Raw genomic sequence first — 27,178 nt, 5'->3', positions numbered from 1 at the left:
TCTCCCAAAGTATTTCCTAGTCTTCCAAGTTTCACATCATTTACTGATTTGATCAGTAAACTTGCTAATATTCCAGCAAAGTCGTGATCAAAATATTGAAGTAGACAGGGTTTCCTTAGTATGTACTCAACACAAATCAACCTACTAAATCCTTATCACAACCTTATGAGGCAGATGTTACTATCATTCTCATTTCAGATAAGGAAACTTAAAAATACAGAAGTTAGGCCGGGCGCGGTGGCTCACGCCTGTAATCCTAGCACTCTGGGAGGCCGAGGCGGGTGGATCGCTCAAGGTCAGGAGTTCGAGACCAGCCTGAGCGAGACCCCGTCTCTACTAAAAATAGAAATAAACTATCTGGACAACTAAAAATATATATAGAAAAAATTAGCCGGGCATGGTGGCACATGCCTGTAGTCCCAGCTACTTGGGAGGCTGAGGCAGTAGGATCGCTTAAGCCCAGGAGTTTGAGGTTGCTGTGAGCGAGGCTGACGCCACGGCACTCACTCTAGCCCGGGCAACAAAGTGACACTCTGTCTCAAAAAAAAAAAAAAAAAATACAGAAGTTAGATATTGTGCCCCAAGTCACACAGCCAATAAGCGGCTGATTGTTGGATAGTTGGGCTCCAGAGGCCTAATTCATAACGGTTATACTATCCTGTTTCTAGAATGCTCCCTTTAAGTTGATAATCATCTATTAACTATTACTGTTTGTTTATGGTAATTAAACCAGTTACAAATACACCTAATTGTATTATCATCCAACCCCTATTAAATCACCTCATCCTCAAGGTGGTTTTTGCCATCTTTCCTACTTAGGTCCAGCTAGACATGTTCTTGATCTAGTAACTTTATTTTTTATTTTATTTTATTTTTATTTTTTTTGAGAGAGTCTTGCTTTGTTACCTGGGCTAGAGTGCCATGGCATTAGCCTAGCTCACTGCAGTCTCCAACTCCTGGGCTCAAGCAATCCTTCTGCCTCAGCCTCCCGAGTAGCTGGGGCTATAGGCACATGCCACCATGCCTCACTAATTTTTCTATTTTTAGTAGGGACAGAGTATCGCTCTTACTCAGGCTGGTCTCGAACCCCTGACCTCGAGCGATCCTCCTGCCTCAGCTTCCCAGAGGGCTAGGATTACAGGCATGAGCCACCATGCCCAGCCTTGATATGGTAACTTTATAAAATAAAGAAATGGTTTCAGGGAGCCAGCAGGCATGGAGATGGAGTTGATAGGGGTGCTAACAAGGAAGGGAGTTGGGGTAGGCATCTATTCTGGCGAGAAGACCTGAAGAGTGTACAACAGCCTGGCCCCCAGGCACAAGAGCCCTGAGCTGGTTGAGGGGCACTGGGTGACCAAGACCAGGCACATACGGCAGCGGGAAGTTGGTAGGCCCCATGGAGATATGCAGCTGCAATGTTTATACTTTCATACCACGAAACTCATTACTACCTTGCTCACTTCCTAGTAGAGAGATGTGTCTTGCAGTTACGTTGAAATACCTGGCTGGATACATAAGTGAAGCTATTGAATCTGTAATTTCCAAACTGCTCCCAGGTGCCAATTAGAATGTAGAAGAGGCACAAGAAGATGAAGTAGATAAGCTTGGCACTTTGCCAAGCATTCCTCAGTTACAAAATGTAAATTGGCCTGGCAAGTCTTTATTAAAACTGCTAGAAGACACAATAATCAGTGGTACAATAAAGAACTCTTATACTCTAGCTACATAAAGAAACAATACAAGTCAATTAAATAAAAATCATGATTTTTGCAACTGGTGCTTTCAGTTCTTTATGCCACAACACCCAGATGAAAAATAAACTGCCTTCAATTGGGAATAACATCTAATCTGGGAAAAGACAATGCTGTAGCTTCTGAAGACCTTGACACACTCTGTCCTGTTACACGGCTTCTTTTCTCCTGCACCTATCACTACTTGATGCTGTAAACAAATAAAAACATATAAATGATATAGAGTCTGTTTCTCCTACTCAAATGTAAGTTCCATGAGGGCAGGGTTCTATTTCTTGTTTACTACTCTATTCCCAGTACCTAAAACAGTGCTTGGCACAAACCAAGTGCTAAAAAACATTCTTTGAATGAGTGTATGTGTGGAACTTACAGTCAACTGAAGGACACTGTTATTAAGCACAAGAGTCATGACTAGTCCAATCTGGACATGCCAGGCTTCTGTAAGAACACGTTAAGTTTGTCTTGCTTGTTAGGGCAGAAACTGATACCTCTTATAATGCTGCATGGTCCATGATCTCTTCTTTAAGAACCAACCATTCCTTACCACTGTGCCATATTCACTCACTCATTCCAAAGCATTTGCTATGCATCAGTATTATACCAGATACCATGTTAGGTGCTGGGGCTAGAGAGAATATAAAAACTAACATTTATGGAGTGTTTGGTATGTGCTAGGCACTGAACTCACCACATTACATGTATTAACTCTTTGATCCTTATGGTAACCCTTTGAGACAAACACTAATATTATCTCCACTTTACAGATAAACAAATTGAGACACAGAAATGTTAGGTAACTCAAACAGGTTTACTGCCCTAAGGATCTTGGTCTAATAAGGAAGGCAGAAAAGCAAAGAAGCCTTTATAATATGGTGCAACAATTTGCTATAATGAAGTCATGTATAAAGTGAAGTGGAAGCATAGAAGAAGCAGCACTAAATCTGTCTGGGTGAATCAGAGAAGGCTAATCAGGAGAAATACTTTCTGAATAACGCTTCAAGGAGGCGTAGCAGTTTATCATTGATAGTGATGTTGGGATGGGGCTGGTCTGGGGAGTGGGAAGGAAATTGGCTTTGGCTAGGCTGAGGCTGAGTGTGGGCAAAGCATTAGATTATGTGGGTCCACATAGGCAGCATAAAGGATGTGTATGCAGAGGCACTGGGGACTCAATGATTTGGAAATAGTCTAGTTTGCCAGAAAGCAGGCTGAGAACTCAATAGGCACTTTCCTACTCATTCCCACTGTTTATCCCACAGTTTCACACACGTGTCCAAATTTCAACATTGGTGTCTGCTTCACCTGCACATCTAAGGTAATGCTGGGCACATCCGTACCAATGTAGATTCTTCCTCAGCCAATAATTAATTTCAGGAGGTAGTACACACATTTAAAAACAAGTTAAAGTGTTGTTTTAATTGGTAGGTGGATCTGTTGGAACCAATGATTATTCACGGCATCAAGACCCAGGGTGCCCGTCAGAAGCTCTCCAGCCTCTACATCTCTCAGTTTATCATCATGTATAGTCTTGATGGGAAGAAGTGGCAGACTTATCGAGGAAATTCCACTGGGACCTTAATGGTATGTAATTAGTCCTTTCAATAGATTGCATGAATTCTTCTTTAAAGAGTTCTTGACAGATTTCAGATATTGGACAGACGCTCCTAGCTTCTGCAAACTTAACTCCAAAAAAGAATTTTTCACCTTCGGGCATTAGGAGTGATTGTGGAAATATAAACAAAAATGTAGTAGTGTCAAGGTTCTCACAGATGCTAGAAATGAAAAGATGCTCTATTGACAGAAATATGTGCTTCAGGACTGAGTGCATTGATAAGATTGTGAGTTTGCTTATGGATGTCCTAGCTTTGAGGTGATGATAGGGCAATCAGGTTGAAATGTCCAGTGGGGAGTACGTGAAATACTTGAGTTTACAGGGTAAAACCATGAATGGAGAAAAAAATTTGTGTCTTCCACATGAATGGATGGGTGAAACCTTGAAAATCGATGAATTTTTAAGGATGGGCTCAAGACCTTTATTTAAAAAGGTTTAAAGCCTTAGCATTTTTGCCTACTCTTCCCTCATTTTTATCCCCCCTGATGAATTGATCCATGAATCTGGTCAATTCTCCCTTTGCCTCTCACATCACTTCCTTATTTCCACTCATACTGCTCTTACCAAGGCCCCATCACCTCACACTTGATCTATTATGTTACGCTTCTAACTAGTCTTCCCTTGTTTCTCGTCTCCAGTAAAAGCTGCACATCATTTTCAGAATAATCATCTTATCAATCTCCTGCCTAAAAGCTCTCAATGTCTTCTTCTTGTCTTCAGAATAAAGTTCAAAGTCCACAGATGGCCCTGCACAAGATAACTTTTGTTTGCCCCTTTACATCCATTTTCCTGCTTCTCTGCCCTGCTTCTTGTTCTGTGATGCAAGCCTGTATAGAATACAACAGGCTACCTCGTCCTCTAACTTTTCGTTGGGTTTCACCAACAGGGAGCACTGGCAAAAGATTAGAGGAAAGAAGGAGAGTAAGGTTGGCACGTTTATTATCCTGACTTCCTCCTTGTGACTGTATCTGTCCACTGAAGGTCACTGCTCCCCTCAGAGGGGCTTTCTCTACCTGTACCAGTTACTATTGCTGTGCACCAAACCACTCCAAAATTTGATGTCATAAGAACAAACATTTTGTTTTGTTCATGGATTCTGTAGGTCAGGACGCTGGACAGGGCACAGTGGGGATGGGCAGTGTCTGCTCCACATCTGGGACCTCAGCCAAGGATATTTAACAGCTTGGTACTGGAATCATGTGGAAGTATCTTTATTTGCATTTCTGGTGGCTGGTAATGGCTTTCAGCTAGGACAGAATCTGCAGTTGTTGACTGAAGTAACTTTACGTGGCTTTACCCTGAGGCCTGGGCTTTCTCACAGCATGTCAGTATCAAGGTAGTCGGACTTCTTACATGTCATCTTAGGGCCTCCAAGTTAAGTTTTCCAGCTAACAAGGTGGAGACTACATCAGCTTTTCTGACCTAGTCTTCTATGTTACGCAGCATCACTTTCAATACATCCTGTTGGTTATAATCAAATCACACATCCACCCAGATTCAAGGGGAAGGGAAACAGACCCTAATTCTCAACGGGAGGAATGTCAAAGAATTTGTGGTCATTCTTTAAGCCACTAAAACAATCTACCCAATTCTCTCCTTATCCTTTCAGGTCTAGAGATGGTAATACCCTGTCCCCCCACCTTCTGAACTAGTACCTTTATTAAATCTTCCTCAAATTATCCTCATTTGTGTGTTCCATGTTCTTTGTTGGAACCCTATTTCATACAGTAATTGGTGCTGACAGTACCTGGGAAACAGGAAATAGCAATCACCCTAAATGTTTTTGTGATTGAGATACATACATACACACAGACACACAACTGCACCAACCAATAAGCCTATCTCGTTCCTGACTTTAATGGGAATGTATCCCATGTTTACTATTTAATGTATTGTTCACCCAGTTTCAAACAAATACTTTAAAATCATGTTTAAAAAGTTTCCTTCTATTCCTACTTTATTTGGAATGGCAGCTGAATTTTGTCAAATGTTTTTCTGGCATCTTTGACATGATCACATTCCCTCTCTTTCCTGTTATCAAGTTACTCTTAACATTCAATAGTGTGCTGGCAAGTGATAAACAACCAACTCAGGGGCAAAGTGACGAGAGGTTAGGGAGAAAAGCCCTTGGTTTGTAGAATTTGCTGATTTCCATGATATAAATACTACTCCCATCATGCCTGACTTCAAGCTACAGATGTGATATCATTGAATGCAGAGTTGGGAAGAGATGTACACAATTGGCTTTCACAAGCCAGTGCAAGAGGGCTTCAGTACACAACTGTGCTAACTCCTAGGAAAACTTTGCTCAGTCATAGTGTATAATCACTTAAAATTTAGCTGGATCCAATTTGCCAACATTTTATTTTTAGAACTTCTCTATATTCACGAATAAAATTGGTTTACCTTTGCCAGGGGCTCTACTTATCAGGATTTGGCATGAGAGTTACATCAAACTTGAAAATAAATTGGAAAAGCTTCCATTTTTTCCCATGAAACTATTGTTCTAGAATAGTTTAATTAATGTAGGCATTTTGTAGATGAAAAAGCCACTTGAGCATTGTTCCTTATTTAGAGACAGATACTTGACTGCCTTTTCCAATCCTTTCATGGTTATTGGTACTCTCATTTGTGTTGCCTTGAGTAAACTGCTGTAAATATGTATGGTAGAGTCTTATCTCCCTTCCCGTGCCACGTATCTGTATCTGTAAACACACATATATGTCTTTCTCCCTCTTTATCAGAGTTGGCAAATGGTTCTCTATTGTATTGGTTTCTCAAAGAATCAACTCTTGGTTTTAAAATCAAACATGATTTTGAAAGAGCTGTTTCTAATTGATTAATTTCTGTTCAAACCTTTAAAAATTCTCCTTTACTTTCCTTTGGTTGGTTGGTTTGTTTCCTAGACTCTAGAGTTGAATGCCTAGTTCATTTATTTTCGAACTTTGTCTTTCAGTGATAAGGATAACTTACTTATCATTTATCAACCACTCTCATGAGGTTTATTCCTTTAGCAAACAGTCATTGAGTTCTAACACAGGAAGGGGCAAAATATAGCCCACGAATTTGGCCTGCAGTCTGCTTTTATGTGGACTGAGTTATGAATGGTTGTTACACGTTTAAAGGATTACAAAAACAAACTAAGAAGAGTTGGCGACAGAAACCACCTGTGGCCTGTAAAGACTGACATATTTCTACCTCTCTGGCCCTTTATACAAAAACTGTGGACTGCACTGCTGGTCTACTCTAATAACAGTAGAGATGCCTAGACAGTTAACATTAACCCTTAGTACCAGAACCCTCTGGATCCCAGAGCTTGCCTAAACTTACTAATTTCAGTCTTGATCATCTTCCTCCAACGTCATGGTTCTCGAATGCCTTTGTACCATCGACATATAAAACACTCTTTCATAAGCAATATTTCTCATTGTAGGAGCACCTCATAATGGGGAGAAGGGGAACCCCAACACCCTTCAAGGATCACTGCCACCATGTTCAATAGTTTAAAATATTTTGAATGTGAATTTGGAATCATCCATGAACATTTCAATGATAAGGACCTTTCCCCTCAGTTTTCAAGTTAAAAAGCAAACTAATCATGTCCTTGAAAGATATTTGTCTTTGGCATGTTAGAAATCAGCGTTAATGTTGGTATTAGAGGGACAAATTACAAGAGAACTCTGTGAGAAATGGTGAAATCTGGCCTTGGCGCGGTTATGCCTGCTGTTAAGTTTCTGAGTGAGATACATGAATGAGCCAATAGCAAATGGAAAACAAGGAGTTTTAGTGTTTCCTAGAATTATGCCTATATACCCAATACCTGACTCTCTGGTTATCCCTCCCCTCACCTACCTGACCCAGAGGCCTAAGGAGGCTTCTCCTTAAGCCCGAACCCAACAAATTATTGCCAGTCATGCTCCATAACACCTCAACATTATTGGGCCATAAGAGAATAAGGCAGCTGGCCAGGCCTGCAGCCCGGGTTGAGAGGAGTGTACCAGGAAAGGAAAAAAAAAAAGCCAAAGACTAAAGGAGCATACGCCCTTACCACTTTTGCAGTAAGTTGGCCTAGGCTTTTAGGACTCCGTAGGACTCTTCCTGGCAGCCAAGTGGGAGCAGATGAATGGTGGCTGGATCTGTCACAAATGGGCCGCTCCTGTATTTCCCATCACTTCCATCTCATTGCAGTAGAACTAGAAGCAGAAAAGAATACCCTAAAAGTCCCACCCATTTTGAGGCACTTAACTCACAGTGACCACCCTCCACACCTCTCCCCCACCCTCCAAACAACACCAACAAAAACACAAGACAAAAACATCACCTCCCCCGCCCCCAACTGTGTCCTCAGTAGCCCCAAAGATTACTTATTGTGTACAATTTCAGTCTAAAGGATGCACTTTCCCAAAGTTGAATGTTTGAGAAAGACTTTATTTTCAGAAGGTTCATATCATCACTGTCTAAAGTGTAAAAATAACTCAATCGATAAGAAAACACCTAATTTGGTTTGCATGTAACATCTGGACCAAAAAGCCTTGGAAACTTAGTGTTTTAAAATAGAACGGCCTCCTGCTGTTGGGGAACAAGGAGGACACTGCCTTGCATTCGCGGGATCACACAATACCAAAGAGCCATGCTCTGATTTAAATATTTGAGTTAAATAAAAGCCGCAATGTAGATTCCAGATACCTCCTGGAATAGAGCCAGAACTGTGAATTCCAATGCAAACAGATACACTGGCACTGGCGCTGTTGCACTGGACACAGTTGCATTGCAGGGATCTGAGTAAGGACTGCCTCACAGATGGCCGCTGTAGATTCATTGCTCCCCACACTAGGCCCACGTACTAGGCCTACTGTAAATTTCAAATGAACGAAGACATCCTGGACCTGAAAGAGAACTATCTGGTGCTGCCTTTTGCCCCCTGACAAGTAGATGAGATAGTCACATTGTACAGATGGAGTCCATCTAAACCACAGGTGAAGGGTACTAGAAGAGCGTTATCCTGGATTTAGGGCTGCAGCAACAACAAAGTTGGAGGGAATAAAATGACTCCCGCGCGTCGGGATAGTGCGGGTGAGTCAAGGGAGCGATCTGGTGATCACAAAGACACAGAGATGCTAGTGTCTAAGCAGTGAGGGTCACGATGAAATCACATAGCTCAGGAAATTAGACGGAGCCCTGCAAAATGAAATCGTCACTATGAAACAAAGATGGGGGTGGGAGGCGGCGCTGGGTGGGGGAAGAGGAGGAAGGAGATTAAAGGGATTCTCATTTTTACGTTGCAGTTTTTTGGAAGAGAGCCATATCCTCTACTCTGATTCTATCGAAATGTGTTTTTCTCCCACTATTATGAAAATAAGCGTTTGGGATACAGGTAACTTTCAGTCCACTACATTCCTACGGTGGCAACAGGGGTAACATAAAACGTAGAACCAGGAACGATGTCTCTTCTTTCTCCCCAAATGCAAAGGCGGATGTGTGAGGTTTGATAGCAGCAGGCACAAAGTCATTTGGTTACCGTGATTTATCATCAGATCCCCTGTCCCGAGGGGGAGATGGCTTCTTGCAGAACGAGGTGAAGCAGGTGGTTCTGCTCAGCAGTCAACAGTGGCCACATGTCCACCTGCAGCGACTTGATGGCTTCCGTGTCCTTTTCGTGGGTGGCCATGACCAGGGACTGGAGCAGCAGAAAGAGCTCCTCGGGAAGCTGGCCACCGCTTTCCTGCCCGTGGCTGTCAAAAGCCTCCCAGGAGTACTTCTCCAGGGTCTGGGCGTGCTCCGGCAGCAGCTTGCCGGGCGGTGGTTGCAGGAGCAGCAGCAGGAGCACGCGAGACACCTCGCAGCGGACCAGCACGTCGGAGAAGGCGCCCAGGGCTGCGGGAGGAGGAGCCGTGGAGCCGGCGTTCGGAGGGAGCAGCGCGGCCGGCAGGGCGGGTGTCGCGCCGGGGCCCGGCTGGGGCCCCGGCGGCGGCGGCGGCGGCGGCAGTGGCTGCACGGGATGGCCGCCGTGCTCCCGCGCCAGGCGCTGCATGCGCGTGAAGACCGCCAAGGCGCCGTCGTGGTCGCGCGCCAGCAGCTGGCAGGAGGCAGCCTCGCCGAGCGCCTGCAGCGCGGCCAGCGGCAGCTGGGGCAGCTGGAGCTGGGCGGCGCGCTGGAAGTGGCCCGCGGCGGCGGCCGGCTGGCCCAGGTCGCGCAGGGCGGCGGCCAGCTCGAGGCAGAGGGCGGCGGCGGCGGCCGGCTGGCCCAGCTCGAGGTGCAGGCGCACGGCGGCGCCCAGGGCGCTGGCGGCGGCCTGCAGCGGCTCCCCGTAGGCGGCGGGGCAGACCAGGCGCTGGCGCGCGTCGCGCTCCTGCCGCAGGAAGAGGCGCGCGGCCTCGGTGAGGGCCAGCGCCTCCCCGGGCCCGTGGAAAAGCGCCTGCTGGCAGCGCGCCACCGCCAGCTGGCACCAGGCCGCGTACGGCAGGCACTCCTGGGCGCGCAGCTCGCGGCCCAGCTGCCCGAACTGCTCGCCGGCCTCCGCCACGTTTGGCTTCCGCAGGAACCGCTTCTTCAGCTTGTTCGACACCAGCCGGTACCGGGCCAGGAAGTCCCCGGCATCCTGGCCGTGACCCGTGCCGCCGCCCAGGCCGGTCGCCGCCGCCGCCATGGTCGCCGTCCCAAGGGCTTCTGGGCGCGCTGACGCAGCCAGCGGACGCGGCGGCACCACCGGTTGCGGGGCCGCGACGTGCCCTGCGTCTCCCAGAGGCTGGCCGGCGAAACCGCGCCCGCTCGGGAGCCCGAGCCCGCTCGGGAGGCCTAGGCAGAGCCGTTGCCCTGGTGATATGCAAAGAGCGGGATCGGAGGCGAGGCCTGGCCCAGGTGCCAGCGGCATATGCAAATCAAGGGATTTGGGGCGGAGGCTGCCCGGACGCCTGCTCTGTACGCAAATCAAATCCAGGATCCTGAGCGGCAGGCGGGGCCAGGCCTGGCGCCAAACGTTGCTAGGTTCCGCTCGTCTCTCTGTTGCTAAGGGCGTCCCATAGCGTCTCCATTTGGACACCAACAAAGCTACACTCGTGACCCTGCGTGACCCTCATTCCGTGTTTCTGTATTTCTGGGCTGTTCCCCTCATCACTCCTCTGTTCCCGCCCAAAGTCCCTGCCCCATTGGAGCCCATGCGGACCGCTTCTTTCACCTCTGCACCCCAACACTGGCTGCCTTTAGAAGACACCGCAGTCATGATCTTGAGCTACACCCCAGCGAACCCCATGACTGGGGAATTCACCAGGCAGGCCTTGACTTGCTGAGGGCCTATGGGGGAGTCTCTGTGCCCCCACCCTAGCCAGCACTTCCCACCCAGGGCCAACCTCTGCACTGTCCCAGGGAGAGACTGCTCCTCTGTGCCGTCCCTGACTCCCACCCCACCACAACACCCTGAGACCCCCACCGCCTGCCCTTCCCTCACTGCACTATGCATGTCTCTGCCCCTCTGTGCCATCCTTGACTCCCACCCTACCCCACTCCACCCCGAGACCCCCACCGCCTGTCTTTCCCTCCCTGCATTATGGATATCTGTGCTCCACCTTGTCATCCCTGTCTCCCTCTCCACACGGTCGCATCCTGATACCCCCAAACCTTGCCCTTCCCTCCCTCCGGTTATAGATGTCTCTGCTCCTCAGTCGCATCCCTGACTCCCGCCCAACCCCAGGGCACCCCGAGACCCCCACCCCATGCCCTTCCCTCCCTCCCTCTATGGATGTCTCTGCTCCTATGTGCCATCCCTGACTCCCACCCCACCCCACCTTACCCCGAGACCCCCACGTCCTGCCCTTCCGTCACTGCGCTGTGGATGTCTCTGCTCTTATGTGCCATCCCTGAATCCCACCCCACCACACCCCACTCCACTCCGAGACCCAAACCCCCTGCCTTTGCCTCCTTTCCACTATGGATGTCCCTGCTCCACTGTGCCATCCCCAACTGCCACCCCACCTCACCCTGGGACCCCCACCCCCTGCCCTTCCCTCCCTCCAGTTATAGATGTCTCTGTTCCTCCGTGGCATCCGTGACTCCCTCCACACCCCAGACCCCGAGTCCCCCAGCGCCTGCCCTTCCCTCCCTCCGGCTATGGATGTCTCACCACCCCCTCCGACGCCAAGTGACTCAAGCAGGCCCCTCGGTTTCTTTAAAGGCTTTATTGACAGAACTTGCTCAATGCGCAGGGCAAGCGGGGTTGCCCTGGCTGGCCAGAGAGAGGGGCGAGTTTGGCTCCTGGTGGGCAGATAAACGGTTGGGGGGAAGGACGGCCGAGGCCCGGGAGCCAGGTGTCAGCAGCTACTCCTGGCCCGGGGCCACCCGGGACACGATGGTCGTCCTGAAGAGGCCACTTAGCAGCGGGTTGTTGTGGATGACCATGTCCACCATCTCCGGGGTGATGCGCCTCCTGTCGCTGTCCTGGGCCTCGTTGCCTGCCAGCTCCAGGACCTTGGCCGTCAGGTACTGGATGACGGCCGCGAGGAAAACGGGGGCACTGCCGCTCAGCCGCGGGCCATAGCGGCCCTCCCGCAGAAGGCGCTCCATGTGGCTCACCGAGAACACCAGCTCAGCTCTGGCTGTGCGACGGCAGGTCCGGCTCTGACGATGGGACGACCCTCCACGGCTCTGCCTGCCCGACATGCTGGACAATGCGTGAGATATCTCCGCCCGGCCTAGCTCGACGCGATGCCTCTCAAGGTGCCAGTCCTCAGTCCAGTACTCTGTACCCTAACGACCTCAGTCCAGTGCTCTGTTCCCTAACGACCTCAGTCCAGTGCTCTGTACCCTAACGACGACGGACCGGTCCCTCATTGGTCGGGGAGCCGGCTGCGTGACACGCACGTCCGGTGACGTCATTGCCTCCCAGGTGGCCCGTGTGCAGCAGGCCTGGGCTTAGAACTGGCAGGCCGTGGGGTGGGAGGATGCTGCTCACCCTCGCCCCTGGACCCTCTCCTTGCGGGAACTGCGGCTTCCTACTGGATGGGAACATGGTGCCAAAGATGGAGGGGTGGGGAAGGGTGGGTGCGACTCAGTGCCATTAAGTACATTCACAGTGTTGTGCAGCCATCACGACCATCTAGCTGCAAAACATTATCACCACCCCTAGAAGAAACCCCTGTACCCATCAAGCAGTCACTCCCCATACCCCGCACCACGTCCCAGGTACACACGCACCCGCACACATGCCACCGCCACCCCACCCCCACTAGCCCCACACTCCCCATAGTCCCTGGCAACTGATAACCTGCTTTCCGTCTGTGGAGGTTTGCATATTGTGGAGATTTGCTATAGATGGGGTCTTTGTGTTGCTATAAATGGATACCTGAAACTCCACAATTTATATAGAAAAGAGATATTAGGTTGGTGCAAAAGTAATTGCTGTCTTGGACAGTGAATTTTAAATCATTATAACTAGGCTCAAACACATCTTTATTCATTAAAATAGGAACCATTACAATCTACACATTTTTGTCAATGATAAATAAGTTTGTTTATTCCTATAGCATAAAAATCCATGCTTTGGGATTCAGCGACATCTTAGAAAGCATTTTCTGCATCCTCCTGGTTGTGGAAGCGTTTTCCCTGCAAGAAATTGACGGGATGCTTGAAGAAGTGGTAGTCCCTTGACGAGGTGTCAGGTGAATGTGGTAGGTGAGGCAAAATTTCGTGGCCCAATTCTTTCAACTTTTGAAGCATTGGTTGTACGATGTGCCGTTGGGTGTTGTCGGGGAGAAGAATTGGGCCCTTTCTGTTGACCAATACCAGCTGCAGGTGTTTCAGTGCATCTCATGGATCTGCTAAGCATACTTCTCAGATGTAATGGTTCCGCCAGGATTCAGAAAGCTGTAGTGGACCAGACTGGCAGCAGACCACCAAACAGTGACCATGACCTTTTTGTGTTGTAAGTTTGGCTTTGGGAAGTGCTTTGGAGATTCTTCTTGGTCCAACCACTGAGCTATTGTCACCAGTTGTTATATAAAATACACTTTTTGTCACACGTCACAATCAAATTGAGAACTGGTTCATTGTTGTTGCATACAAGAAGAGAGGACAACACTTCAAAATGACGATTTTTTTTTTTATTTTCGGTCAACTCATGAGGCATGCACTTATGGAGCTTTCTCACGTTTCTAATTTGCTTCAAATGCCGAATGACCGTAGAATGGTCGACAATGTTGAGTTCTTGGGCAACTTCTTGTGTAGCTGTAAGAGGATCAGTTTCAATGGTTGCTCTCAATTGGTCATTGTCAACTTCTGATGGCTGGCCACTGTGCTCCTCACCGTCAAGCCTTTTGTTTCTTTTCCAAAACTTCTTGAACCACCACTGCACTGTATGTTCATTAGCAGTTCCTGGGCCAAATGCGTTGTTGACGGTGCAACTTGTTTCCATTGCTTTACAACCCATCTTGAACTTGAATAAGAGAATCGCTCAAATTTACTTTTTGTCTAACATCATTTCCATAGTCTAAAAGAAATATAAAATAAACAGCAAGTAATAAGTTATTAGCAAAAATACATCAAGCAAGAAATGCATATTGAAATGATGTATGACATAACCATATTTATTTAAGAATGTATTCTAACATCAAACGGCAAATTTCAGCAATGCTAATACCACAATTACTTTTGCACCAACTAATATATTTGAGTCACAGTTCTGCAGGCTGTACAAGAAGCATGGCTCCAGCACCTGCATCTAGTGAAAGCCTCAGACCGCTTCCACTAACAGCAGAAGTGTAAGGGAAACTGGTATGTGCAGAGATCACATGGTGATAGAGGAAGCAAAAGAGTGAGGAGGTTCCAGGCTCCATTCAACAATCAGCTCTCATGGAAACTAACAGAGCAAGAACTCACTCATTACTGCAAGGAGACCACCAAGCTTTTCATGAGGGAGCCACCTAAATGACACAAACACCTCCCATTAGGCCCTGCCTCCAACATTGGAGATCAAATTTCAACATGAGTTTTTGTAAGGCCAAACAAAACATAGCCAAACCATAGCATTCTACCTCTGGTCCCCCAAATCTCATGTCCTTCTCACATACAAAATACAATCATCCCTTCCCGATAGTCCCCAAAAGTCTTAACTTGTTCCAGCACTGACTTCAAAGTCTAAAGTCCAAAGTCTCATCTGAGACTCAAGACAAGTTCCTTCCAGCTGTGAGCCTGTAAAATCAAAAACAAATTATTTACTTCCAAGATACAATGGTATTACAGACATTGGTAAACATTCTCATTCCAAAAGGGAGAAATTGGCCAAAAGAAAGGGGTAACAGGCCCCACGCAAGTGTAAAATCCAACAGGGCAAACATTAAACCTTAAAGCTCCGAAATAATCTTTGACTCCATGTCTTGCGTCCAGGGCACACTGGTTTGAGGGGTGGACCCCCAAGGTCTTGGGCAGCCTCATCCCCACAGCTTTGCTGGGCAAAGCCCACATGGCTGCTCTCCGGAGTTTGCATCCAATGCCTGTGGCTTTTCCAGGGTGAGATTGCACATAGCTAGTGGCTCTATAATTCTTGGGTCTGGAGGATGATGGCTCTGCTCCCACAGCTCCACTAGGCAGTGCCCTGTTGAGGACTCTCTGTGGGGACTCCAACCCCACATTTCCAGCTGGCATTGCCTTAGTAGAGTCTCTCTGTGGGGGCTCTGCCCGTTTGGCAGGCTTCTTCCTGGGCACCCAGGCTTTCCAATACCTCCTCTGAAATCTAGGTGGAAGCTGCCAAGCCTCCACTACTCTTGCACTCGGAATGCCTGCAGAGTTAGCACCACATGGGCACCACCAAGGCTTACTGCTTGCACTTTCTGGAGCAGTGGTCCAAGCAGTATCTGAGGCTCTTTGAGCTGCAGCTGGTGGTGGAGCAGCAGGGATGCCAAGAGAAATATCCAGAGGTGGTGCAGGGCAGCCCCTGAAACCATTTTAGGCCTCTGGGCCTGTGATGGGAGGGCCTGCCTGAAAGATATCTGAAGTGCTTTTGGGGCCTTTTTCTCATTGTCTTGGCTATTAACACCTGGCTCCCTTTCATCTATGCTAATCTCTCTAGCAAATGGTTGCTGTGCAGCCTGCTTGGTTTACACTCCTGAAAATGCTCTTTCCTTCTCTAACACATGGCCAGGCTGAGAATTTTCCAAATTTTTATGCTCTGCTTCCCTTTTAATTATAAATTCCAACTTTAAGTCATTCCTTTGTTGCCATATCTGATTGTAAGCTGTTAAAAGCAGCCCTGCCACTTCTTGAAGTCTTTGCTGCTTAGAAATTTCTTTCACTGGATACCCTAGTCCTGTGGTCCCCAACCCCTGGGCTGTGGCCCATTACCAGTCCATGGCCTGTTAGGAAATGGGCCACTCATCACCGCCTGAGCTCCATACCACCCCTGCCACGATACCCTTACCCATCCCCCGTCCATGGCTCCCATCAGTTTCCTGGGCAGGAAGAACTGCCCCCAGACCATGGTGGTGCAGTACTAAAGCTGAGTACAGGGCCACTTCAGGGTTCATAGTTAACAGGCCTGTTACTGGTGGTGCCAATGGGAGTTGTTCCTCCAGATCCTTTGACACATAGGGCTGGTGGCAGGACCCTATACAAGCAGGGCTGGAGCCAAGTCCACAGGGTGGTAGGCTGCTTCTGGGTCCACAGCCAGAACCATGCTTGGCAGGCCCACCACCAGGATGTAAGCCTGCCTTATCAAAGCAGCCATCCTCAGTCTTGGGCTACTCTAGGGTTTATCAACTTCCTACTTGGATTCCAAGGCTCCCACAAAGGCACTTTTGTCCATAGACAGCTGCCAAATTATTGTTCCTGTAAGAGGATAAGAGCTGGGGACCTCCTATTCAACCAACTCACTGATATCACTCCCCTGGTACTATGTAATTTCTTCCAGATGCTGCTGCTGCTGGTGGTTTGTGAACCATGCTGGCGTATCAAAGTCCTAAATGGCTTCCTCAACTTTTATGAGCCTTTTACAGGAACCCAAAGTAGAAAACTACTTCATTTGCCCCAGACCTAATCTCTCTTGTTCCACTCTCCTTCCTGGTGCTTTCCTCTTTTGGTATACTGTCCTAACATCTTTCTAGCCGTAATTGTTTTATTTGGATGTCGTATGCTCTTGACAAATGCATAAAGCAAAACCAGAAGGAAGATGTGATTGGGGGAAATTGCTTTACACTCTGTATTCACTTTCCATGTACTTGTGCTAACCCCTCCCTACAGGTATTCTTTGGCAATGTGGATTCATCTGGGATAAAACACAATATTTTTAACCCTCCAATTATTGCTCGGTACATCCGTTTGCACCCAACTCATTATAGCATCCGCAGCACTCTTCGTATGGAGTTGATGGGCTGTGATTTAAACAGTAAGTGCCAAGTCATCCCATATCCATTCCTCGTCCAACCACGGGTAAGGTGACTCACTTGCCTAGTTATCCTGAAGCTGTGGCGAAGGGAGTCCCAGTCTCAGGACACAGAACTATCAGAGCTAAAAAGAGCACAGTCTTAGATAAAGCCAGGACTTTTTTACCCTAACCATGGCATTCCCCAGAGGCAGCCACCTCCTATGCTACTATTAACAAGGAAAATCAAACAGAGCTGAGCAGAGCTGTACAGAAAACAGGGACATGTTAACAGTAATAGAATCTCTGCAAAAGTTAATGCCTGAAAAATGATGTCATGATGACAGTAGCCCTAGAGTATAGGTGGAGACAGCCCAGTATAACGTAGGACACAGGCTGCCCTTGTGATAACATTCTCCATTCATTTCTTTGAGGTTGTAGCATGCCATTGGGAATGGAGAGTAAAGAAATATCAGATGCACAGATTACTGCCTCATCCTGCCTCACCAACATGTTTGCCACCTGGTCTCCTTCAAAAGCCCGACTTCACCTCCAGGGAAGGACTAATGCCTGGAGACCACAGGTAAGAGGCAACAGACTTACCATTTAACTGGTCCAGAGAAGGGAGTAGTGGTTGGGGAAAAACAGGGGAATCCCTTGATTATTTCTTCAGAGGTATTTCTGTCAACTGTTATTCCTACAAAGAGTGTCAGGGAAGGCTGACTATGGGCAGACAACCCACAGGCATTTAGTGGATGTGCCATGTGATTTCTCATAGCATCCTTCGGGGAAAATGATCCCTAATGGAACCTCGTGGAAGAAGAATCTCTATATCCACTACTGGGCTAATATCTGTCAAAGAATTGTAGTAGCTAACGTATATTTTACAGATAAATGTCAACACTTAGCTTTCTTTCCTGGTTTCTCATTACTTCAAAGGAAAGGGTTACAGTAATGCACAAATATTTTCCAGAGCCACCCAGTGATTTTTCAATCACTGAATAGCTTTTTTAGTGGGAAATGAATGGAATTAATTTTCTCTGCTCCTCTAGGGGCTTATTTTAAACAAAACAGATTGCATACCACATTGCCAAACTTTTTATACTCTACTCAGTCTATATGTGGTTCATGTATTCATTCAGCAAACATTGACTAGGCACCTATTAAATGGCTGACCCTAGGGATGCAGAGATGAATTATGAAATATTTTGGCCCTCAAGTTGCTTAGAGTCTAATAAGGGAAACTGACAAATCCTTGGAATACAGAGTAATAAGTGCTGTGATAAAATGTACTGGTTAAGAAGGGATTTGGGGATTGCTGGGAGCAAATGGTGATCAAGAGGATCTTAGTCCAACACTGACTTCCCCAGGTGAATAATCCAAAAGAATGGCTGCAAGTGGACTTCCAGAAGACAATTAAAGTCACAGGAATTACCACCCAGGGAGTAAAATCTCTCCTTACCAGCATGTATGTGAAGGAGTTCCTCATCTCCAGCAGTCAAGATGGCCAGCACTGGACTCTCTTTTTTCAGAACGGCAAAGTAAAGGTATGCTGCTCTCATATGAAAGACAACAAAAACTCTCCTAGAGCTTGACATTTAGAAAAATAACAAGGTTGGTATATGACCAAACTTTCAGGGTACAATTGACTGAGTACCTATGGTAACAGGACACTGTGAAAGGCATTCTGAGAGAACAGAGTGACTCTAAAAACAAGGAAACATCCCAAGAAAGGGGTAGAATAGAGCCAAGAGTTGATTCTCCTCACAGATGTTACTGTCATTCAGGATAATGGCAAGAATCAGAGGGATGAAGAAGAATGAGAGTTATTTGCCAAATGCTTAATGATGTTTGTATCCTCATCAGCAAGATCCCCAAACCTTGCTGACCTTTAACTGTAATGGAATGGACAGTCTTCATTCTTGATTTGAGTTTTCTGGATAATTCAACAAATGTGCTGATTAGAAGACATGACATAAAGTCTTATCATCCCATGAGTAATGGAGGAAGAACCAGTTCATACCTATGGTATTGTTCATATTCTTTTTCACCAAGAATTCACCATGATGTGGCCCTTACCAATCTCTCTAGTACAGTCTCTTGCCACTTTCCCTCTTGCTCTCTAAGCTCCATCCTTACTAAGAAATTCTCAGGTCCCTGATTACAGCACATTATGTCTCACACCAGGCTTTTATATACATACTGTTTCTTCTACCAGGAATATTTTTCTAGCAACCTCCTACTACACCTTTCATCTGACTCATTCTTTAAGTCTCAGATAAACATCATCTCCTCCAAGAATAATTCCCTAGTCCCTCAAGATTGTATTAAATGCTTCTGCTTCTAGCAGTTTGGTGAACTAAAGTCTAGACAATTGATAGAATATAGAGGAAGTCCCCCTTTAAAAAAGGTTATATCTCTGATTCATGCTACAACATGGACAAACTTTGAAAACATTCTAAGTGAATAGGCCAGACATAAAAGGATAAATATTGTATGATTCTGCTTATATGAGTGCATTAATTAGGGATATCCAAAGAAAAAGACCAATAGGAGATTATATTGTATATCATCTCATATATGGAATTGGACTAATATGGAGGCTGACAAGTCCCAAGATCTGCAGGGTGAATCAGCAAGCTGGAGATGACCCAGAGGAGCCTTGAGACCCAGAAAGAGCTAAGATGTTTTAGTTCAAGTCTGAAGGCAGGACAAAGCTTACTCTTCTCCTTGATATCTCAAGACATAAATACTATGAAGTAAAGTTAATGATACTTAAATAGTATTATATAGTCAATACATCATATGTTATATGATGAGGGGATAAGAAAAGGAATAAAACAAAAATATTATACATACATACAAATAAACATTCATAACAAAATAATCAGGAAATCCTTATGACAATGACAGTCCTCATTTTTGTAATTGGTCCCATGGTTATAGCTGGTATTTATAACTACCTTCTCCCACTACCCATTCTCTTTGCCTTCAACAAGTACCTCAACTGGCTGTGGTTCTTTACTTGGTGGGGTGACTTAAACCTTCATTCATGAAAGGCCTGGGCCACTGTTAGTCCTGCCTGAATTGGGTTGCTGCCGTTTTCCATCAACCCTAATCACAGGGCATGGTAATACTAAGATATACCCTAAGGAACCCTGAGATCCAATTATTCCCATTGCATGTAGGTGTCCCAATTTAGTGGCAGCAGTTCCCACTATAAGGTCCAGCCTACATAGAAGAGCAATCACAGAGCTCTTCAGGGATGCTGGGGCTCCCCTCACAGATCTATGTCTCACAGTTGTGGTGAAAGATATATCTTCTGGACCATCCCAGGATGGGTGAGTAGATTTTAAAGTACAAATACACTCTAATGTCCCAATCTCCCTAAGCCTTGGAATGTCTTTCTCTATATTAACCCAAGACAAATCCATCATTTTTATCTCACTCACTGTGGGCCACCTTTTGGTCCATGTTTCAGCCAACCTACCAAACAAACTATTAGAGTCTTTTCTAATTCCACAAGCTGCAACATTAAATACAGAATCTTTTCTCAGTGAGCCTATATCAATAAATTCAGACCGATACAACTTTATGTTTCTTCCACCATTATCCCACATTCTTAGCATCCATTCCCACACATCGTTCCAGGATATATTAGTATAAATTAGAAAACTCAAGTAGTTCTTTTTCAATGTAGTGCCCTTTCTCATGGGTCATCCTTTGTACCTCACCTTCAAGGATTTGCTGTGTCTTGAGCATAGTTTTAGGTCTAAAAACAAAGAGAGGTGGTGTAGGTGGGTCCTGAGGAGAATCAACATTATCTTGCATGGCAACTGCCTCAGAAGAAGCCATTACATTTTCCTCAAGTGATAGAAAAATAATCCCTTCAAATGGGGATAGAGAGGCCACTGGAGATGGGAAGGCTGCTTCCCCTGGAAGTGGAGGCACCTCTTTCATTGAGGATGGAGAATTTGCTTCCATTGCCAAAGAAGACGCATCAGAACTTAAGGCTTCAATGTCCTCAGCTTAATCTTTCCACATGCCCCTGTTACAACTTTCAGGATTCCATTCCTTTCCAATCAATGCCCTCAATTTAACAATAGACATCCTGTGAGGCTGGAAATTCAACTTGCATTGTAATTCAGCCACACAGGAATCTCAGACCTGTAGGTACAAGAGATAAAGCTCTCCTTCAGGGCTTACATAGAAGCTTTCAGGTAATTTATGCAGCTCTTGAGCTGGGAATTTAAATCCATGAGCTCATCTGTTCCTTTCCTCACTTTGTCCAGCAACAATAGGAGCCAACATCATTATATTCATTAGTTTGACAAATATGTTCATAAGTATCATATACATAGTCATTCAGATCCTTGCTTCTTATAAGTGGTTGATTAAGAGTATTCAATGGAGATATTTTGCATATCTCTATTGCCAGATCATACAATGGACTCTTTTTACTGCTGGAAGTAGAGTCATTAGCGTCTTTAAATTTAATCAGATTAGAGAAGCAATTCAAACAAGCCAAAAGCCAATCCAGAAAACTCATCCTTAAAATTCTGTTCCTCTAAAACCACTCTCAGTACCAAAATCTGCATTAGTCAGTGTTCTCCAGAGAAACAGAACCAATAGAAGAAACACACACACACACACACACACACACATTTATTATAAGGAATTAGCTCTTGTGATTACAAAATCTGACAAATCCCAGGATATGCAGGATGAGTTGGCAACCTGGAGACCCAGGAGAGCCGATGGTGCAGTTGTACTCCAAGTCTGAGGGACCTGAGAATCAGGAGAACATATAATGGAGCTCCAATTTCAAGATCAGCAGGCTCAAGACAAAGGAAGATGTTTTAGTTTGAGCCCAAAGGAAGGAAAAAGCTGAAATCCCAGTTCAAAATTAGTCAGGTAGAAAGAATTCTCACTTATTAAGGGAGACTTAGCCTTTTTAGTATATTCAGGCCTTCAACTGATTATATAAAGTATACCCACATTAGGGAGGGCAACCTGCTTTACTCAGTCTACCAATTCGAATGTTAATCTCACCAAAATACACTCTCACAGACACATGCAGAATTAAATCTGACCTCATATATGGGCACCCCATGGCCCAGTCAAGTTGACATATAAAATTAACCATCATAATGTGGTACTTAGAATAGGAAAATTCACAGGGACAGAAATTATAACAGAAGTTACCAGGGGCTGGCAGGGGGATAATGGAGAGTTATTGTTTAATGAGTACAGAGTTTCTGTTTGGGTTGATGAAAAATTTCTGGAGATGGGTGGTGATAGTTGCATAACATTATAAATGTACTTAATGTCACTGAATTGTACATTTAAATGGTTAGAATGATAAATTTTATATTATGCGTTTCATAACAATAAAAAAGGCTATATCACTGACAATACATACTTCTTAATGCATTGCTATACAGACTGAAGGGGAATCTCCAGTCTCCTCACCACCACCACCAATAAAACCCCCATGAGCTTTCATTTAAAATAATGAGAACAGAGAGAGGTGAAAAATGAGCAAGTATAAAAGGGAACACTTCCCCACGGGGAAAATGCCCATATATTTAGTGTTGTTATTGGGAGACTAAACCTTGAGCAAAATACAAGGAGAACTGAATGTGAGACTTCTGCATTAAGTCACAAACCCCAAAAGAAAGCTAATAGAGTTGCAGATAAGTAGTGTCCTCTGGCACCTGAAAGAAATATTCTCAAATATACTCTAGGAAAAAGCATCCCAACTTTAGGCTTCTAGGATTCTCACATATTAAAATTATAAAATTATAGACATAGGTCAGCAAACACGCAAGACAAGACATCTTGAGTACAAGTGAGCAGAAACAATCAATGCAGATTTAGAATTTGAAGAACATCAGATATTGACATTATCAGATACATAAAATGAAATAATTATGCATAAAATCTTTAAAGCAATGAAATGTGGAAACATAAAAATAAAAGACAAATTATCCAGAATTATTAGGCAGTTTTTTTAAAAAAACATTGCAGGACACAAAATCAGCATGCAAACATCAGTTGTATTTCTATACACTAATAATGAAGAATCTGAAAAGGAAATTAGGACGACAATTTTATTTACAATAACATTAAAGATAATAAAATACTTAGCAATAAATTTAACCAAGAAGGTGCAAGGCTTCTACAATAAAAACCAAAAAAATCCTGTTGAAAGAAATTAAAGAAGACCTAAATAAATGGAAAGATATCCTGGATTCATGGATTGGAAGACTTAATATTAAAATGAAAATATTACCCAAAACAATTTGCAGATTCAAAGCATTCCCTACCAGAATCTCAATGGCATTTTTTGTAGAAATAGAAAAACTTATCCTAAAATTCACAGGGAATCTCAGGAGACCCTGAATAACCAAAACAATCCTGAAAACAGCAACATTAAAGGAGTCATATGTCCCAACTTCAAAACTTACTACAAAGTTACAGGAATCAAAACAGTGACGTAATGACATAAATATAGACATATAGATCAATGGAATTTAATTCAGAGACCAGAAATAAATCTGCTATAGTCAACTGATTTTCAGTAAGGGTGCCAAGACCAGTCAGTGGGAAAAGAATAGTCTCTTCAACAAATAGTGCTGGGACAACTAGATATCCACATGCAAAATAATGAAATTGGATCCTTACCATATACAAAAATTAACTCAAAATAGTAAAAGAACTAAAACTATAAAACTCTAGGGAAAAAAAAACATAGGGGTAAATTGTCACAATATTGGATTTGGCAATGGTTTCTTTGATGTAACACCACAATCACAAGCAATGACTACAGAAATTGATATGTTAGACTTCTTTAAAATGAAAAGCTTTTGGGCTGGGCCCGGTGGCTCACGCCTGTAATCCTAGCACTGTGGGAGGCTGAGGGTGGGTGGATTGCTTGAGGTAAGCAGCTCGAGACCAGCCTGAGCAGGAGTGAGACCCCGTCTTTAATACAAATAGAAAATTTAGCTGGGCATGGCGGTGTGTGCCTGTGGTGCCAGCTACTAGGGAGGTTGAGGCAGGAGGATCCCTTGAGCCCAGGAGTTTGAGGTTGCTGTGAGCTATGATGACGCCACTATGTTTCAGCCTGGGTGACAGAGTAAGACCCTGTCTCAAAAAAAAAAAAAAAGGAAACTGAACCCCACTCCTCAGTCCACCCCCTTCAAAAAAATAAAAGTAAATAATGTAAACCAAAATTAAAGCTTTTGAACATCAAGGGACAATAGCAAGAAAATGAAAAGATGACCCATAGTATGGGAGAAAAACTGGCAAATTACATATCTGATAAAGGGTCTAGTATCTAAGATATAGAAAGAACTGTTATAACTCAACAACAAAAAGACACCTAAATTTTAAAATGAGTGAAAGACTTCAATAGAAACTTCGCTAAAGAAGATATATAAGTGGCCAACAAGCTCATGAAAAGGTACACAACATCACTAGTTATTAGGGAAATGCAAATCAAAGCCACAATGAAATACCACTTCACATCCACTAGGATGGCTAAAATTTTTTAAAAAACAAAAAATATCAAGTGGGAAAATAGCAAATGTTAGCAAGGATGTAAAGAAATTGTAACCCATGTCCATGATTAAAAATGTGAAATGGGGCAGCCACTGTAGAGAACATTTTAACAGTTAATAAGGTAAGCACAGAATTGACATATAACCCAGAAATTCCACTCCTGGTTATGTACCCAAAAGAATTGAAAACAGGCATTCGAACAAAAACTCACACACCAGTGCTCATAGCAACACTATTCACAATAGCCAACAGGTGGAAATTGCCCAAACGTCCATCAACTGAGGAATGGATAAGCAAGATGTGGTGTATCCATACATGGAATATTATTCAGCCATAAAAATTCGTACATGTATTCATGAGTAAATTTCTACTGTTTAAGCCAATTTGCAACATATGACAAAAACAACATACAAGTCAAGATAGCGAAAATATATATAATATACATGTAATATAATTCTTGTATTATCTAGCAGGTAAAGATATTGATTAACATTAAACCTTGATAATTTGATGCACGTTATAATTTCTAGAATAACTAGTAAGTAATAGAATATAAAATAGGGTGTAAGAGGCCGGGCGCTGTGGCTCACACCTATAATCCTAGCACTCTGGGAGGCCAAGGCGGGTGGATTGCTCGAGGTCAGGTGTTCGAGACCAGCCTGAGCAAGAGCGAGACCCCGTCTCTACTAAAAATAGAAAGAAATTATCTGGTCAACTAAAAAATATATCTATAGAAAAAATTAGCCGGGCATAGTGGCATATGCCTGTAGTCCCAGCTACTCGGGAGGCTGAGGCAGGAGGATTGCTTGAGCTCAGGAGTTTGAGGTTGCTGTGAGCTAGGCTGACACCATGGCAGTCACTCTAGCCCAGGCAACAAAGCGAGACTCTGTCTAAATAAATAAATAAATAATAAATAAATAAATAAATAAAATAGGGTGTAAGACTTCCAAAACGGTAGAAGAAAAAATATGAAAGGATAAAATATAGTCAATTAATCTAAATGAAAACAAGCAAAGAGAGGTAAAGAACATAAAACAGATAGAAAAATCGCAAGACAAGATGGTAGGTTTAAATCCAAATAAATAATATGAATAAACCAAATGTACCAGTTATAAGACAAAAATTGTCAGATCAATCAAAAAGCAAAAGCAAATTCTATGCATTTTACAAGACACATATATATCTAAAGCATTAGATACAGAAAAGTAGCAAGTCAAAAATGGAAAATGTAATTATGCAAATATCTAAAGGATATCTGTTGCAGTTTTGTTGATATCAGACAAAATAGACTTTAAGGCAAGAATGTATTATTGGAGGTTGAGAATGTAATCTCATAATAACAAAAAGTCTCTGGGAAAATGACATTTGAATTTATATTACTTAATGACATAGCCTCAAAATATTCAAAGCAAAAACTGACAGAAAAAAAGGAAAATAGACAAATTCAAAATTTAGAGTGGTAAATTTTAATACATCTCTTTCATCAATTGACAAAACAGACAAGATAAAGTATAGAAACAGAAAAATTAACAACACAATTCACAAATTTAACCTTATGGATATATTTAGAAAATTGCACCTTGAAACTGCAGGATTACACATTCTTTCTAAGTACAAAGGAAATACTTACTAAAATTTTCCATTTTAAACTATAAATAAGCTACAAATACAGTAGTCTCAAATTTAAGCTAATATAGACCATGTTTTCTGGTCACAATATAATTAAAACAAACATAAATAAGAAAGAGATAACTATAAAATCTTCCTATGTTAGAAATCAAGAAATACATCTTTAATACCCCATATGTCAAAGAAGAAATCATAAACTAGAAAGTATTTTGAACTGAATGATAACAAAGCATTACTTATCAAAATGTGGGAATCAGCTAAAGCAATATTTAGAAGGAAATGTATAGCCTTAAGCACATATATTGGAATAGACGAAAGGCTGAAAATTTATAAGATAAGGCAGCTGTCCCCAACCTTTTTGGCACCAGGGACAGGTTTCATGGAAGACAATTTTTGCACACACGGGGGAGTGGGGGGAGATGGTGAGCGATGGGGAGTGGCTGTAAATATAGATGAAGCTTCGCCTGCTTGCCCTCTGCTCACCTTCTGCTGTGCCACCCAGTGCATAACAGGCTGGGGACCAGTATCAGTCCCCAGCCTGGGGGGTGGGGACTGCAGAGCTAAGGCACATCTCGAGAAGCTAGGAAAATAGCAAAACAAATCAAGGCGAAGTAGAAGCAAGAAAATAATAAAGATTTAAAGTAAATGCAGTAAAAAAGAAACATATAGTATAAAGAACAAACCAACCAAAAGTTCATTCCTTGAAAATTGACAAACTTCTGGCAAGACTGATCAAGATAAAAAGAAAGAAGGCACAAATAATCAATATCAGAAATGAAAAACAGGACATCAGTAAAGATCTTGCAAAAAATTCTGCCAACATAAAAAATAAGAGGATGTTTATTAATCTTATAACAGTAAGTTTGGAAAATTGGGTAAAATGAATTAATTTCTAGTAAATATAACTTACTTAAGAAGGAGTGGAAAACCTTGAAACTCCTATAACCTTTGAGGAATTGAATTGGTATTCAGACATCTTCCCACAAAGAAAACTCCAGATCCAGATGGCTACAATAAACATTCTACCAAATTTTCAAGGGAATCTTAAAAAGATTCTTCCCGAAAATAGAAAAAGACTGTACATTATTCAACTCTCTTATGATAATAGCATAACCTTGACAACAAAACCTAACAAGGACAATATGAGAAAGAAAAATAATATGCCTATTTTATTCATGAACATAGATCCCAAATAATATATTAGCAATATGGATCCAAGTTGAATTTATCCTAGGAATGCAAGGTTGGCTTAAACATTAGAAAACTAATATAACTCACCATCAC

At 43.8% G+C, this 27,178-nt stretch overlaps 3 protein-coding genes across 3 annotated transcripts in view; 1 reads left to right on the top strand and 2 right to left on the bottom strand.

Annotated features, from left to right (window-relative positions):
• Positions 1-27,178, top strand: part of F8 (coagulation factor VIII) — a 108,855-nt gene that overhangs the window by 75,868 nt on the left and 5,809 nt on the right. The window contains exons 21-24 of the mRNA XM_045538788.1: positions 3,174-3,329; positions 16,582-16,726; positions 17,137-17,285; positions 18,073-18,249. Coding sequence (XP_045394744.1) covers positions 3,174-3,329; positions 16,582-16,726; positions 17,137-17,285; positions 18,073-18,249 — 627 coding nt within the window. The remainder of the gene's footprint in view (positions 1-3,173; positions 3,330-16,581; positions 16,727-17,136; positions 17,286-18,072; positions 18,250-27,178) is intronic.
• F8A1 (coagulation factor VIII associated 1) lies at positions 7,771-10,026 on the bottom strand. Its single transcript, XM_045538789.1, has one exon. It carries the CDS (start codon positions 10,004-10,006, stop codon positions 8,891-8,893), a length of 1,116 nt encoding a protein of 371 aa, XP_045394745.1. The 5' UTR covers positions 10,007-10,026; the 3' UTR covers positions 7,771-8,890.
• On the bottom strand, positions 11,628-12,012 carry LOC123628802 (histone H2A-Bbd type 2/3). The gene has a single exon (XM_045538767.1). The coding sequence runs from the start codon at positions 12,010-12,012 to the stop codon at positions 11,671-11,673; it is 342 nt and encodes a 113-aa protein (XP_045394723.1). The 3' UTR covers positions 11,628-11,670.

Source organism: Lemur catta, chromosome X (assembly GCF_020740605.2).
Source record: "Lemur catta isolate mLemCat1 chromosome X, mLemCat1.pri, whole genome shotgun sequence".
Taxonomy (NCBI): domain Eukaryota; kingdom Metazoa; phylum Chordata; class Mammalia; order Primates; family Lemuridae; genus Lemur; species Lemur catta.
The sequence above is the reverse complement of the archived record's forward strand: the minus strand, read 5'-3'. Positions and strand labels throughout refer to the sequence as shown.